This window comes from Dendrobates tinctorius, unplaced genomic scaffold (assembly GCF_039654945.1).
Source record: "Dendrobates tinctorius isolate UK_male_01 unplaced genomic scaffold, ASM3965494v1 ptg000003l, whole genome shotgun sequence".
Taxonomy (NCBI): domain Eukaryota; kingdom Metazoa; phylum Chordata; class Amphibia; order Anura; family Dendrobatidae; genus Dendrobates; species Dendrobates tinctorius.
In genome coordinates this window covers 28,732,044-28,746,819 of record NW_027361671.1, presented here as the reverse complement: position 1 = coordinate 28,746,819, position 14,776 = coordinate 28,732,044, and the positions used below count along the sequence as shown (strand labels likewise).

The following is a 14,776-nucleotide window of genomic DNA, read 5'->3' as shown; positions in this document are numbered from 1 at the left end:
TACATGCATACAACACTCACTCCTCATAGTCTGGTAATGCAGTCTATACTAGCGCATGGACGAGCGGCCATGCGAACCTTTTATAGCAGCGTCCTTCCGGGACCTTCCTGACCATCCTGATGGTCCAATCCGAGCTGTAGAAGGACCTGAGCATATGACTTCCAATCTCCAATGAGAGATCGTCCCACGGGCATGCTCAGTGGACCGAAAGGAGGACTTAGACCCTGGAGTAGCTCGCTGCTGACCAGCATAAGTTGCTATAGCTGGACCAGAGGTGGCAGCAGCAACCGAATCCACAGAGCTGGTCTGAGCAGAGCGTCGGAATCGACAAGTCTGCTGAGCAGCCTCCTCTGTGGCCGGAGAGGAATGGGAGACTGCCGAATGCAAGGCTCGGGATTCCTGCTGTGCAGTGACAGGAACCCGATGCCTAACATTACCCCTCTCCTAGGGCCCCCTCCCCTCTGAGCCTCGCTATGCTCAAATACCGCAATGAGAAGCGGAGCGTGGATGTTCTCCACTGGCTCCCAGGTCCGAGCTTCTGGACCATGACTCTTCCAGTCCACCAAATAAAACTTTTTTCCTCGTACCACCCTGCATCCCACGATGGCATTAGCCTCAAACTCATCTGAAGACAGGTCTAATGTTGCAGCAGATGACTCGGAGAACAGGGACATGTGGACCGGCTTAAGGTGGGACACGTGGAGAGACAGCCAAGTGAGGTGGAAGGGCCAGCCGATAGACCACAGAGCTGATCTGCTCGAGGACCTTAAAGGGACCAATGTACGGAGGAGCAAACTTAGTGGACTCGACTCGCAGCCTGATGTTATGAGCGGAGAGCCACACTAAGTCACCAGGGGAGAAGGTTGGTGCAGGATGCCAATGTGCCTCCGCGGAGACCCTCATTCTCTCCTTAGATCCCAAATCCCAATCCCAAATGTCACGTGCCTCCACCACCCAGTGTGCCACCCTGTAATCGGTGGATGACACGGGCATGGGCACAGGGACGTGCGGATGCTGGCTGTAATTTAGTAGGAATGGGGTCTGGCCGGTGGAGTCGGCCACAGCGTTGTTCAAAGTGAACTCTGCCTACGGTAGCAAGGATGCCCAGTCATCCTGCCTGGCCGAGACAAAATGTCGTAGATATGTGACCAGGGTCTGGTTGGCTCTCTCTACCAACCCGTTCGTCTTGGGATGATAGCCCGAGGAGAGATTTAGCTCAATGTTGAGAAGGCTACAGAGCTCTCTCCAGATCTGAGATGCAAACTGGGGACCCCGGTCGCTGACAATCCTGTCCGGCATGGCATGCAGGCGGAAAACGTGCTTAATAAACAATGCTGCCAGGCCCCGTGCAGAAGGTAACCGGGAGAGAGGTACCAGGTGCACCATCTTGGAGCAATGGTCGGTGACATCCCAAATGACAGTGCTGCCACTGGACTTGGGCAGCCCCACCACAAAGTCCATACCGACCATCTCCCTGGGCCTGTCCGCTACCGGCAGGGGGTAAAGTAACCCAGCAGGCCGCTGTCGAGAGGACCTATTCTGGGCGCAAGAGACGCACGCCTGAATATAGTCCCTGATGTCACAGGCCATATGCGGCCACCAGTATGTCCTCGCCAGGAGCTCAGAGGTCCGTTTTGTCCCAAAATGTCCACCCACCCTGGACGAATGAGCCCAAGAGAGGACCTCTGGTCGCAGACGGGTAGGGACAAATGTCTTGCCCGGAGGAACTGACTCAAAGGCAACCGGAGCCACGGTCCTCAGGCTCTCGGACGGGACGATCAGCCGAGGCTCAGTCTCCTCCTCCTCTGATGACACTACGGAGTGAGAGAGAGCATCGGCCCGGACGTTCTTCTCTCCGGATAGAAAATGAAGGGTGAAGTGGAACCGGGAAAAGAAAAGCGACCATCTGGCCTGGCGAGAATTTAGCCGCTGGGCCGTCTGCAGGTACACCAAGTTCTTGTGGTCAGTGTATACCTGGAAAGGGAAGTGAGCCCCTTCCAGGAGATGTCTCCACTCTGAGAAGGCCAACTTCATTGCCAGCAACTCCCTGCCCCCAATGGAATAGTTTCTCTCCGCTGGTGAGAAGGTCTTGGAGAAGAAGAAGCAAGAATGCTTCCGACCTTGAGCGTCTTCTGAAAAATAACCGCTACGGCACCGATGGAAGAGGCATCCACCTCCAAGATAAAAGTTTTATCCACATCGGGACGGTGAAGGATGGGAGTGGCAGCAAAATGAGTTTTGATGGAGGAGAAGGCCTTGGAGACTTGTTCTGACCACAATTTGGGGTTGGCTCCCTTCTTGGTGAGGGCAACCAAGGGAGCTACCAAGGTGGAGAAGTGAGGAATGAACTGGCGGTAGTAGTTTATGAACCCCAAAAAGTGCTCCACCGCCTTGAGGGAGTGGGGTTCCTAGCCAGTCCATTACCACCTGCAGTTTGGCAGGATCCATAGCCAAACCCTGGGCCGAGATGATATAGCCCAGGAAAGGCAAGGATTCCTGCTCAAACAGGCACTTCTCCAACTTGGCGTAGAGAGAGTTCGCCCATAAACGGTCGAAGACCTTGCAAACCTCTCTCCGGTGGGACTTCATATCTGGAGAGAAGATGAGGATATCATCCAGATAGACCACCGCCGAAGAGGAAAGCATATCTCGGAAGATGTAATTTACAAAGTCTTGGAAGACAGCCGGGGCATTACAGAGGTCAAAGGGCATGACCAGATACTCATAATGGCCATCCCTGGTATTAAAAGCCGTCTTCCACTCGTCTCCCTCACGTATGCATATCAGGTTGTAAGCCCCCGCAGATCGAGCTTGGTAAACACTCTCTCTCCCCGCAACCTATCAAACAGTTCCTATATCAGGGGCAGAGGGTACTTATACTAAACGGTGATGGCGTTAAGACCCCTGTAATCGATGCAAGGCCGTAATTCTCCACTCTTCTTCGGAGGAAAGAAGAATCCCGCCCCTGCTGGTGACACCGACTTCCCAATAAATCCTCTTGCCAGATTCTCCCTGATATATTGTGACATGGCCTCCATCTCCGGGAGAGACAGGGGGTACACATGACCCCGGGGAGGCTTTGCACCAGGCAAGAGGTCTATAGGACAGTCATAGGGGCGGTGCGGCGGGAGAGTTTTTCATTCTCTTGGAGAACACGTCTGCGTACTGCTGATAGTGTTTAGGGAGCGAAGAAAGATCTGCGGGAGCCACAGTGGAGGTAACCTGTACGCATTCGCTCAGACTTCTACCCTAACAGGTCTTACTCCAACTAAGAATTCTCTCCGAGGACCACTCTATATGGGGAGAGTGGCAACGCAACCAGGGAACTCCCAAGAGAACCTGATCGATACACTCGGGCATTACAAGGAGGGACACTGTCTCGTGATGGGACGGAGACAGTGAGAGCCTTAGTGGGGCAGTCGGATGGGTAATCTGCGAGGGTAGTGTCGAGCCGTTCACCACTCTGTTGGTGACAGGCTGAGGTAGCATAACCAAGGGGATTGCATGCCGAAGGGCAAAGGCTGAGGACATAAAATTACCCTCCGCTCCGGAATCTACGCAAACCTTTACCGCCAGAGTGGAGGAACCGAACTCTAGCATCCCCTTGAAGGTTAGCTTGGAGGAGAATGGTGAGGTGTCTAGTAGGCCTCCTCCTATTGCCACTAGACACGGGCGTTTCTCCGAGCGCTGTGGGCACCTATTGGCTAAGTGACCAGACTGTCGGCAATGGAAACGGCTGTGGAGGTTAGAGCAGAGCGGGACTTAGATATTGTGCAAGGCAGCTCCATAGCCACCGACTGCTCGGACGCTCGATCGGGTGGTTCCAGGGATTTAGAGAAGGTTGGTGCCAACCTAAACCTGTGTGGAGTGGGAGCGCTCCAACCCTCACTCTAAGAAGCAGAGATTAATGTGAGTGGAGATGGTAATGAGCTCCTCCAGAGTGATGGGAACCTCCCGAGTGGCCAGGGCATCCTTAACGTGGTCAGCAAAGCCCCTCAAAAAAATTGCTATAAGGGCCTTGTCTGACCATTCCAACTTGGAGGCCAGCGTCCGAAAATGGATGGCATACTGACTGACCGGGGAAGAGCCCTGTGTCAGAGCCAACAACTGGAGCGCAGTATCATGTGTGACCCGTGGTCCCAGAAAAACCTGCTTCAGAGAGACTAGGAACTGAGAGGCTCTCTGTACCACGGGGTCACCACGATCCCACAGTGGAGTGGCCCACTCCAGAGCCCTGCCAGCCAAAAGGAAAATTATGAATCCCACCTTATCCCGCTCAGAGGGGAATCGCGCAGCCAGCAGTTCTAACTGGATAGCGCACTGGCCTCGAAGCCACTGCAGGAGGCACTATCGCCCGAGATCTTCTCGGGCAGCGTAAGGCGGGATAACATCGGTGCAGGGATGATAGTGGGGACACGGGAGACAGCCTCCGCGGCTGCCTGGACAGCGACCGCAGTAACATCCGCAGCTGAGGTTGAACGCTCGAGAGCCGCCAACCTGCCCTCCAGCTGCCGGATGTACTGCAGCAGTTGCTGTTCGTCCGCCACTACCAGCCAGACCCTGGCGCTAGTATAATGTTAGGGCTGGTGGAACGCACCAAATAATAAAATAATAGTAAGGTGCATTTGCAGCCTGGGGTCCACCGTGCAGGGGTGGTAAACTGCTGCTTAGTAATGGCGGAAGTATAAAGCGGTATACAAAAGGTCACACGTGGGTTAACGTCACCCAGTGTGAACAGGGCAAACTCTGTTACCGCACAGAGCCGCACTACCGCAGAAAATAAATGCCGGAGCCTGTTTAGCTCACAGAGCTCAGCAACCGAGTGCACAGAATGCGGTCACAGAACTCTGCCCCAAGGACGCGGGGTCAGAGTCCCTCTAGACCTTCTGAGCATGCAGCGTCGCACCTGCGGACGCCATTATAGATGCTGACTATGGTGGAGTGTCGAGCACATGCACCGTGGCGTGCAGAGCCACTGGTGGACACTGATGCCAGTCTCAGACTCTGCCTTTACCTACACCTAAACCTGGACGCTTAACAGGCTAGGCTGCACAACACATGCATACCAAGGGTAGGGGTTTCTTAATAAGTCATTCACCAGAGACATTCATACATGCATACAACACTCACTCCTCATAGTCTGGTAATGCAGTCTATACTAGCGCATTGCCGAGTGGCCATGCGAACCTTTTATAGCAGCATCCTTCCGGGACCTTCCTGACCTTCCTGATGATCCAATCCGAGCTGGAGAAGGACCTGAGCATGTGACCTCCAATCTCCAATGAGAGATCGTCCCACGGGCATGCTCAATGGACCGAAAGGAGGACTTAGTCCCTGGAGTAGCTCGCTGCTGACCAGCATGCGTTGCTATAGCTGGACCACAGGTGGCAGCAGCCACTGAACCCACAGAGCTGGTCTGAGCAGAGCGTCGGGATTACCGAGTCTGCTGAGCAGCCTCCTCTGAGGCCGGAGAGGAATGGGAGACTGCCGAATGCAAGGCTCGGGATTCCTGCTGTACAGCAACAGGAACCCGACGCCTAACATGTTCAGTTTATCATCTATTAGTAGATTAGTTGTCAGTCAGATGGCATTATTGTCAGTGAGGCACTCACAGGGTATTATGTATTTAAGGCCATATGGAGCAATATTATTCAATAAAGGGGCACTTGAGACATTATTAATATTCATTAGGGGGCTATTGGAGCATTTGTATTTGTTTAGGGGTCATCTGGGACATTATTATATGCTAAGGGTGTACGCGGGGCAGCAGCAGCTGTTTTTCTTCATGCCTACACAGGAGTTGTGCCTGTCATATCTCCACCAGGTGTGTGTAACCAGCACTTACCCACTCTCCCACCCTAGGGTATCACCCTATTGTGCACTCTGTTACCCACATTTAGATTTTTTTCATAACTTCAATGGGACAGATAAGGGACATCATTACTGTTGGGGCAAAAGAAAGGCATTATTGCGTTCCAGGGTGCACACTGGAGTCATTATTATTTTGTAGAGTATTTTTCTTACTGGAGAGCACAATTGGGTTATTATTTTTTGAAAGGCACCAAAGTGGGCATTATTACTCTGTGGTGCCCAAAACATGACACTTTTACCGTGATGTGCACAATATAGGGCTGTGTTCCCCAACTCCAGTCCTCAAGAGCCACCAACAGGTCAGGTTTTAAGGATTTCCTTAGTATCACCTAGGTAGTGGAATTATTGCCTGCGCAGGTGAGAAGATCTCACCTGTGCAATTTTGAGGGAAATTCTGAAAACATGACCTGTTGGTGGCTCTTGAGGACTGGAGTTGGGGGAATACTGATAAAGGGCATGTGCCAGTACTATTATTTTGGGAGTAATATTGTTCTCAGGGGCGTTGTCTGTTTGGCACTATATTTTGGGGGTAATTATTTTTGTAGTACAGCTGGAGCAGTAATGAAGCAAATAGGACAGCAACCGTAACTGAATTGAGGTATTAGCAGAATTATGATTGGAATGCAAGGGGTGGGATTTTGCTGAAAATGTGTAAAGTTCATGGTGTCTTTGTCAGAAATTACAGACAAGTCATGACTAGAAGAAGTTGTCATGGTGGTCTGGGCTAGATGGAAAAGATTGCAAAAGATGAATCACTTCAATGAGAACAAACATAAATTGTAAGTCCCTATTTTTAAGTCAATCCTTATTGTCAGTTGCTGAGGTACCACTATACCCCTGAAGAGCCTCACATCATTTTCCTTGACCACCCTGATAATGAGAGCTGAGCAGGTAAGAATATGGTTGAGTTTATCCTGATATTAAGAAAAAAATTAAAAAAATCCATTTGAAAATGGTGCCCAGCACGCCTGCGCAGTAGCAGCTATCGGTGTATATAGAGGTTATCCAATAACTGCTATTGCGCAGGCGATGGTGGTGCCAACTTCATAGAGAAGAAAAAAAATTCCTCCTCCAAGATGACACTATTGGTGATCACGGATAGCTGCTACTGCGCAGGCGCCGGCGGCGCCATCTTGAAGGAGGAAATTTTTTTTCCTCTCTGGAAAGATGACGCCGCCAGTGTTTGCGCAGTAGTAGCTATCGGATCACCTCTACAGTATATACACCGATAGCTGCCACTGCGCAGGCGCGGTGGGCGCCAATTTCAAATGGATTTCTTTTTTAATATCAGAATAACCTCAACCATATTTATTATATACAAAGTATGCTGCAACGCAGGTGCCATGGCTGGCGCCTGCCTGCGGAAGGGTTTTTGTTTCAATATGTATATATAATATTCATTATGTTAACTAGGGAGCAGGTCACTGGTCACTGAGGGATAAGTGACCTATCAGCAGTCTGTATTATGAATTCCTAATCAGAGCACCACATAAAGACCCCCCACTGGCCGCCCCAGAGCATGAGCAAATGATTAACTTACTGAAAATAAAGATTAAACAACAACCACAAGATGGATTTCATCACCAGGTATCATTTTAATTATTGTAACGGCGCCGACCTGATACTGTCTGTAGGTTGCTCAGCATAATCCTGCTTACAGGTTCCCTGTAATTATTTAAAAAGTCATACAATGTGGTTTTCTAGTTTTTACTTTTAGATTCTGTCTCACAGTTGAAGTGTACCTACAATAAAAATAACAGACCGCTCCATTCTTTGTAGGTTCGAAAACTTGTAAAATCGTCAGTGCATCAAATACTTATTTTCCCCACTGTGTGTTCACCTTTAAGAAAATTAGCAATGAAAATAGTAAGAAATAAAAAGCACAACGTCTATTTTAGCACTAGTAGCTTATCATTGTTGTGACTACCTGCTCACTCCCCCTCCTGTAATAGGCACCTAACTGTCTATGGACATTGTATATACAGAGCCTGGTGTGGATGAGACTAGCTTTCTCAGCTCTACTTCATTGCTAAATCTAAACACTCTGATTGTGTCAGCACGGCTGCACCCAGTAATCTAAAGGCCCCATTACATTTAGCGATGCACCAGCGATCCCGACCACGATATGACCCGGTCAGGATCTCTGGTGCATCACTGAATGGTTGCTAGTGAGCTGCCAAGCAGGCAGATCTCACAGCGATGTAGCAGCGGTCAGTGGTCGTACTCACCTGTCAAACGCGGCGAGGGTGACCGTCTTCTGCATGCGTCCATGGCTCGCTTGTCGGCGCTAGCAGGAAGTCATCGACGAGAAATGGACCAGGCCGATCTCGCGCGATCAGCGATAGCCAGCGGGGGAGCCGGTCGGAGGTGAGTATCACATGTAGCGATATCGCTAGTGATATCGCTGCTGCGTCACAAAATAAGTGACGCTTTAGCGATATCGCTAGCCATATTGCTATGTGTAAAGAGCCGTTAAGTGATTCAGCTTCTCTTTGCCTAGTTCATGTTGCTCTCAGATGAGGTAGCAAAAACCTACTGATAGATTGCCTTTAAGCTAAAATTTGTAATTATATCTCAATCACATAAACTTGCATTTTGTCATAACGTTTTTTCATGGTCCACCATTTACTACAGTAAGATTTTTTCTTGTTGGCTATATCTACAGTAAGATTGTGTGTATCTGTCATCCTACATCAGCAGTGTCTCTTATGCAGAAATTTTTGAAAGCTAAGATTTCCAACCACACAAAATTTAGTCCTTTTTTTTAGGTTAGGCCTAAATTGATTTTGTTGCACATATAATGTGATACTTTCCCTTGTAAAAATTTTGTATTTCACATTAAAAGTTTTCTCATAGTTTTTTTTACAATTATTGTGCCCATATTGAAATTTGTCCACATCTCATTCCTTTGTATATTATCCTCTTGTTATGCATCTGCTGATATTTTATATCCCCTTAGTGACCGTTAGTGTTGAGCATTCCGATACCGCAAGTATCGGGTATCGGCCGATATTAGCTGTATCGGAATTCCGATACTTAGTTCCGATACTTTTTTCATATCGAATACCGGAATCGGAAGTTCCCATAATGCTAGGAGCCCGCTCGATTTGATTCAGCCAATGGGGATCCTCAGAAGTGTGGGCATATCCTGTTAGGCATGTAAGCATGTTAACTACTGGCATGGCTGTGATTGGCTGCTGAAATGATGTCATGATGCACTATAAAAAGCGCTGCAGCCGCCATTTCTGGTCACTCTGCTGTGAATTCAGTTAGGGACAGGCTGCTGTTGAAGACTGTGAGGGACAGTTAGAAATAGCGATTCCACAAAACATATAGTGCTTAACCCAGGCTACATAAACCACCACTGTAGCTTGCTTTTCCCTAGCAGCGCTGTTTTCACAGCTGTCTGCAAGGGCTGTGTGAGTGCAGACCCACGCTGTGTAGTGTGTCCTGCAGGCACGTCTGCTTGTAGGCCGGCCAGCGTGTGTCTCTGCCTCATACACATTTTTCTTTTATTGCTGCTTTTTTTTTCTCCTGTATAGTGTGCTTCCATACGTATCCATATACGTTGGTTGCAAACACTAAAGGAGTGGACAGTGGAGCCTTTCAGCAGCCTTACAGTGCTATAGCCCATTTCTCTGCACTGTTTTTGGCTGTCTGATAGGTCTCTCTGTGTGTGAGTGCAGCTCACGTTGCAGTGTGTTCTACAGCCACCGCTAGCTGTAGTCCGCTCAGCGTGCATCACTGCCTCATACATAGTCCTTTTTTTGCAGCTAATTTAGCCAGATTTTTGCTCCTATATTAGTGTGCTTCCAACCGCATCCATTGTCATTGGTTGGTTGCAAACACTATATAGGATTAGATAGAGGAGCCTTTTTGCTGGCTTGTGCCCTTCAGGGCCAGCCAGGCTAGTATCACCCTATTTTTTGGAGCCTCATCAATTGCATTGTAGGTTAGCTTCCTGCATTGCAATCGCTCCAAAAAGTTTGTGATACTATAGCTTTCAAACTTTGGTCACATCCTTTCCTTTCCCCCCACCCAAAAAAAAGGAAATAAAGTTCACCAAACACTCCACTTTACAGTTGTCTAGGCCACATTAGATCATATTAAAGTGTAGTACACACACTCTTAGCCAAATTAGTGTTTCTTATACTGGTTAGCAGGTGTTCAGGAATAAGAACACTAAGGCTACTTTCACACATCAGGTTTTCGGCGTCAGGCGCGATCCGGCGTCGTGCCGGAACGCCGGATCCGGCAAATGTTTAGTAAAACCGGATGTGACGGATCCGGTTTTCTGCCGGATCCGTCTTTTTCTTGACAGACAAAACCGGATCCGTCTCATCCGGTTCATCCGTTTTTCTATCCGTTTTTCGACGGATTACGCCGGATCCGGTTTTTAAAATTGACCCTTGTGGCCTTCCGAACGGGATTGGCTACTGGAAAACTATATATAGCATGTTCCTACAGCCCTTCTTTGACAGGTTGTAGAGGAGAAAGTGCAGGTTGGAGAGAAGAGCAAGTTTACTGGCGAAGATGGATGTTGTCATTGGAAATATTTTGAAGAATTTGGCGGATTTTATAGCGGAGGCAAATCGTTTGAGGGTGATTGTTCTGGAGAAGGAGAGAGCGAGACAGCAGCGCATCAGGCATCGTAGACGACGTTTGTGGATCCACCCCATCACAGCCAAGAGAATGACGCGTGGGGTCTATTCTACACTATGCATGGACCTTCGACGAAACCCGGATACATTTTTTGGATATGTTAGGATGAAAATGGAGAATTTTGATTACTTGGTGGAGCGCATTGCACACCTCATAAGACAAGCGGACACCTATTGCCGCTTCTCCGTTTCACCCGCAGAGCGTCTGATGGTGACTTTAAGGTAAGCCACATTTATTGGATATGATCGCATCAGAGCACACTTTCACTGCAATCTTGTTGGTGGTAATTTGTATCTCCAAGTGTTATAGGTCAGTTTTGGTATGTAATGCTGTGATTTAAAACTAATTTATTGTTTGTTAATTCCCCACAGATTTCTTGCAACTGGAGAATCCCTTTCGTCACTGCATTTCCAGTACAGACTCGGGATTTCCACCATATCTGGAATTGTGAAGTACACATGCCGTGCACTGTGGGACTCCTTAGCTGAAGAGTTTTTACCAGAGCCCACAACAGAGAGGTGGATTGAAATTGCTGACAAGTTTCAACAGATATGTCAGTTTCCAAACTGCTTGGGCGCTGTGGACGGGAAACATATCCGCATTGTAAAGCCAGCTTGATCTGGATCGGAATATTTCAATTACAAGAAATATTTTTCAATTGTCCTCATGGCCATCGCTGACGCGGAATACAAATTTATTGCGGTTGATATTGGGGCCTATGGCCGCTCCAATGACTCTCAAGTTTTCAAACTGTCTGCCATGGGGCGTAAACTGTATGGAAACACCTTCCAGTTCCCACCACCTAGACCGCTGCCGCAAACATCTGGTCCACCTATGCCATTTGTCTGTGTAGGGGATGAAGCCTTCCAGCTGTCAGAACACCTTTTGAAACCGTACTCTAGCAGAAGATTGACAAGACCAAAACGCATTTTTAATTACCGCCTCACAAGAGCAAGAAGAATGGTTGAATGTACCTTTGGTATTCTGACAGCCAAATGGCGGGTCCTATTGACTGCGATCAACCTCAAGACAGAAACTGTGGACGAGGTGATCAAAGCGTGCGTGGTACTCCACAATTTTGTTATCTGCAAGGAACCCATTTCCATTGAGGACACCTCTGAAGAAACCACCTTGCAAGATTACCATGACATTACCACTAGAAGTTCTGTGACGGTTTCAGTAATGAGGGACAATTTTGCACTATACTTTATGTCACCTCAAGGCAGAGTACACTGGCAGGATGACAGAGTGTGAAAGATTTGTGCCCTAACCAAACTTGTGTACCTTCTGTACCAACAGTATATACCTTTGCCAACCAAAGTTGGCTATCTTGTCATGGTCTCTATTTTTAGCTTTAGGCCACAGGTGTGTACCTGGTTGTGTTTTATGCAAAGTATTTCACCTTTTAACAAAAGTTGTGTACATTGTTCGGAAATCACCAACAATAAACACAACTTTTTAGGTTAAATACTTTGCTTCAAACACAACCAGGAACACAACTGTGGCAAAAAGCTAAAATTTACCCACAGTTATATACCTAGTTTTGAATACCATTTCACCTTTTAAATACCCTGTATTTAACCTTTTTCGCCGCAGAAAGAAATGACAGACAACCAGTGTAAAATAATTTAACTTTTATTGAAAAATGTTTTTTTTAGTAAACTTTTTTAAAATTTTAATAAACATGTTTAATAAAAATTTGAAACTATAAAACTGAAACCATAAAACTGGTCATTTTTATTTAAATACACACATTATAATTCTGTGTAGTGTGTGGTGGAAATACTGCTGTAGGGGCTGCGGGACACTTCGACACTGGGAGTGTGGAGAGAGGGCTGGGATCGTTGTGGGGAAGGAACAGTTAGAGGTGAAGGTGTGGAAAAAACTACTGAATGGGTGGACATGTGGGAAGCAGAAGAGGTGGTGGGTGGTGGAGTGGAGGGTTGGGCAGGGACTGTAGGAGCAGATGATGTTGATGGCAAGTTGTATGGGGAAGGAGTTTGGTACGGGGCAGGTTGCTGGAAGTGGGGAGATGTCTGGTACGGGGCAGGTTGCTGGAAGTGGGGAGATGTCTGGTACGGGGCAGGTTGCTGGAAGTGGGGAGATGTCTGGTACTGGGGAGGTTGCTGGTACTGGGGAGTTTGCAGGTACTGTGGAGGTTGCTGGTACTGGTGAGGTTGCTGGTGCTGGGGAGGTTGCTGGTGCTGGGGAGGTGGCTGGTGCTGGGGAGGTGGATGGTGCTGGGGAGGTGGATGGTGCTGGGGAGGTGGATGGTGCTGGGGAGGTGGATGGTGCTGGGGAGGTGGATGGTATGTAATAGGATGGGGAGGATAGAAAGTGGCTGGAGGTGGATGGTATGTAATAGGAGGGGGAGGATGGAAAGTGGCTGGAGGGGGTGTAGATGTAATAGGAGGGGGAGGATGGAAAGTGGCTGGAGGGGGTGTAGATGTAATAGGAGGGGGAGGATGGAAAGTGGCTGGAGGGGGTGTAGATGTAATAGGAGGGGGAGGATGGAAAGTGGCTGGAGGGGGTGCAGGTGGAGGAACTACTGTGGTGGGAGGAGGAGGAGGAGGTTGGGAGGTAACTTGCTGGAGAGCAGCGTGGCATGAATGCATTACATGCATCTGCTGGGCAGGAGAGAGCGTTTCCATGCGCTCCACAACAGACCTGAAAAAGGTGTGGTTTGGCGAAGATCTTGCTTCTGAATGCATGGTTTGCAGAAGTGTCTTCACCTCCAGAATGCTGGAGTTGATCTGCTGATAGCCTGCGGAGATTTGCTCTGACAAGACTTTTAGACAGTTCTGGAAAGATGCATTCAGATGCAAGAACTCTGGCGCATAAGTCTTTTCCTGACCCCTCTGCCGCTGCCGCCCAGTACCCGCAGGTGTACTAGAGGCGGCAGGGGCAGAAGGGTGGGGTAAAGGGAAAGCGATCTCCTCACCAGCAGCTTCATGTAATGTAGGCGGCCACGATGCTCCTGTGCTGGTGGATGGGACAGATGGGTCGAATGTGTGCGAAGGCTGGGAAGGTGCAGATGTACCGGGGCGGTCGAAGTGTCCCTCGGTGCCGGTCTCCTCAGGGATCGCCTCAGAAGGGTCCAATCGTGCCGGCTCCCGAGTGCTGCTCACCGTGCTGTGGAATAAAGAGAAAAAAAACAATTAAAATACTGACATGGTATGGCCCTGGCTGAAAAAAAAATTTACATCTAACATTTTTTTTCACATGTGGTGTGTAATATTTACCTTCTGGTGACCATTGTTTCCCGGAGGAACGACAGGGCTTCTGCGTACTTGTACTTGCTCCTGCGTCCTCCAGATCCACTCGGGGCCCGCATCTCTTTATTGAACTCCTTCTTGAAACGATCTCTCACAGACCGCCACCGATTCACAATTCTGTTCCCTGAAACGAGAAAGGAGTGGTTAGTATACAACATCAGTGTTTCCCAAACTCCAGTCCTCATGGTCCCCAGGGGTCATGTTTTCAGGATTTCCATAGTAAATAGAAATCCTGAACACATGATCCGTGGGGACCACGAGGACTGGAGTTCGGGAAACACTGGTTTAAATCAAGCAACCGGTACTGTATATACTTACGCTCTGTAATCTGGGCCCGAACATCGAGGTCCTCCCAGCGGCCCACAAGGAGCGAACAGATTTCCTCCCAGAGTCGTCGGGTAACGATCAGGTCAGCGTGGCGGCGGTCAGCCATATTCCAGAGCGGCTCCCTTTCTCTGACGAGATCGATGAGGCGGTCCACATCAATCCCTCCATCCTCAACGTCAGAGTCGGGAGCACGCTGTGAAGGCTGTTAAAGAAAAAGACAAAAATAACATAATTAGCCTCCACAAAAGAAATGAAATAAAAAGTGCAAAAAAACAAAGCAAAAATATTTATACTTACACGCTGGTGACCGCCGCGTTGCTGTCGCCGACGACCATGGGAGGCACTGCGAGCACCTCTTGGCCAAGCACCAGATTGGGAAGACTAGAGAAGAAAACAAAAAAAGTTATGTCTTTGGATGTAGGCATTTGTTTGCTGTGTGTGGTCTGCAGAACATTGTTTTCTATGTGTTGTGTGTAGTGTGATGTTGTGTTTCTGCGTTTGATGCAAAAAACTTACGAATTGTGAGCCCACTCCAGGTGTCTGTCCACCCCTTCCTTCTTCTTCTGGGAGCTCCTCTTCATCTTGTGATTCCTGTTTTGAAATAAAAGGCCATGAATAGACATATATTAGAGAAGATGGAT

The 14,776-nt window shown here is 48.5% G+C and overlaps 1 protein-coding gene across 1 annotated transcript; it reads right to left on the bottom strand.

Annotated features, from left to right (window-relative positions):
• Positions 1 to 7,707: 7,707 nt before the first annotated feature.
• On the bottom strand, positions 7,708 to 13,960 carry LOC141080410 (uncharacterized). The gene is made up of 3 exons (XM_073565602.1): positions 13,776 to 13,960; positions 12,649 to 13,665; positions 7,708 to 7,711 (listed from the first exon to the last, which is right to left on the bottom strand). Exons 1-3 carry the CDS (start codon positions 13,865 to 13,867, stop codon positions 7,708 to 7,710), a joined length of 1,113 nt encoding a protein of 370 aa, XP_073421703.1. The 5' UTR covers positions 13,868 to 13,960.
• Between the last annotated feature and the right edge of the window lie 816 nt (positions 13,961 to 14,776).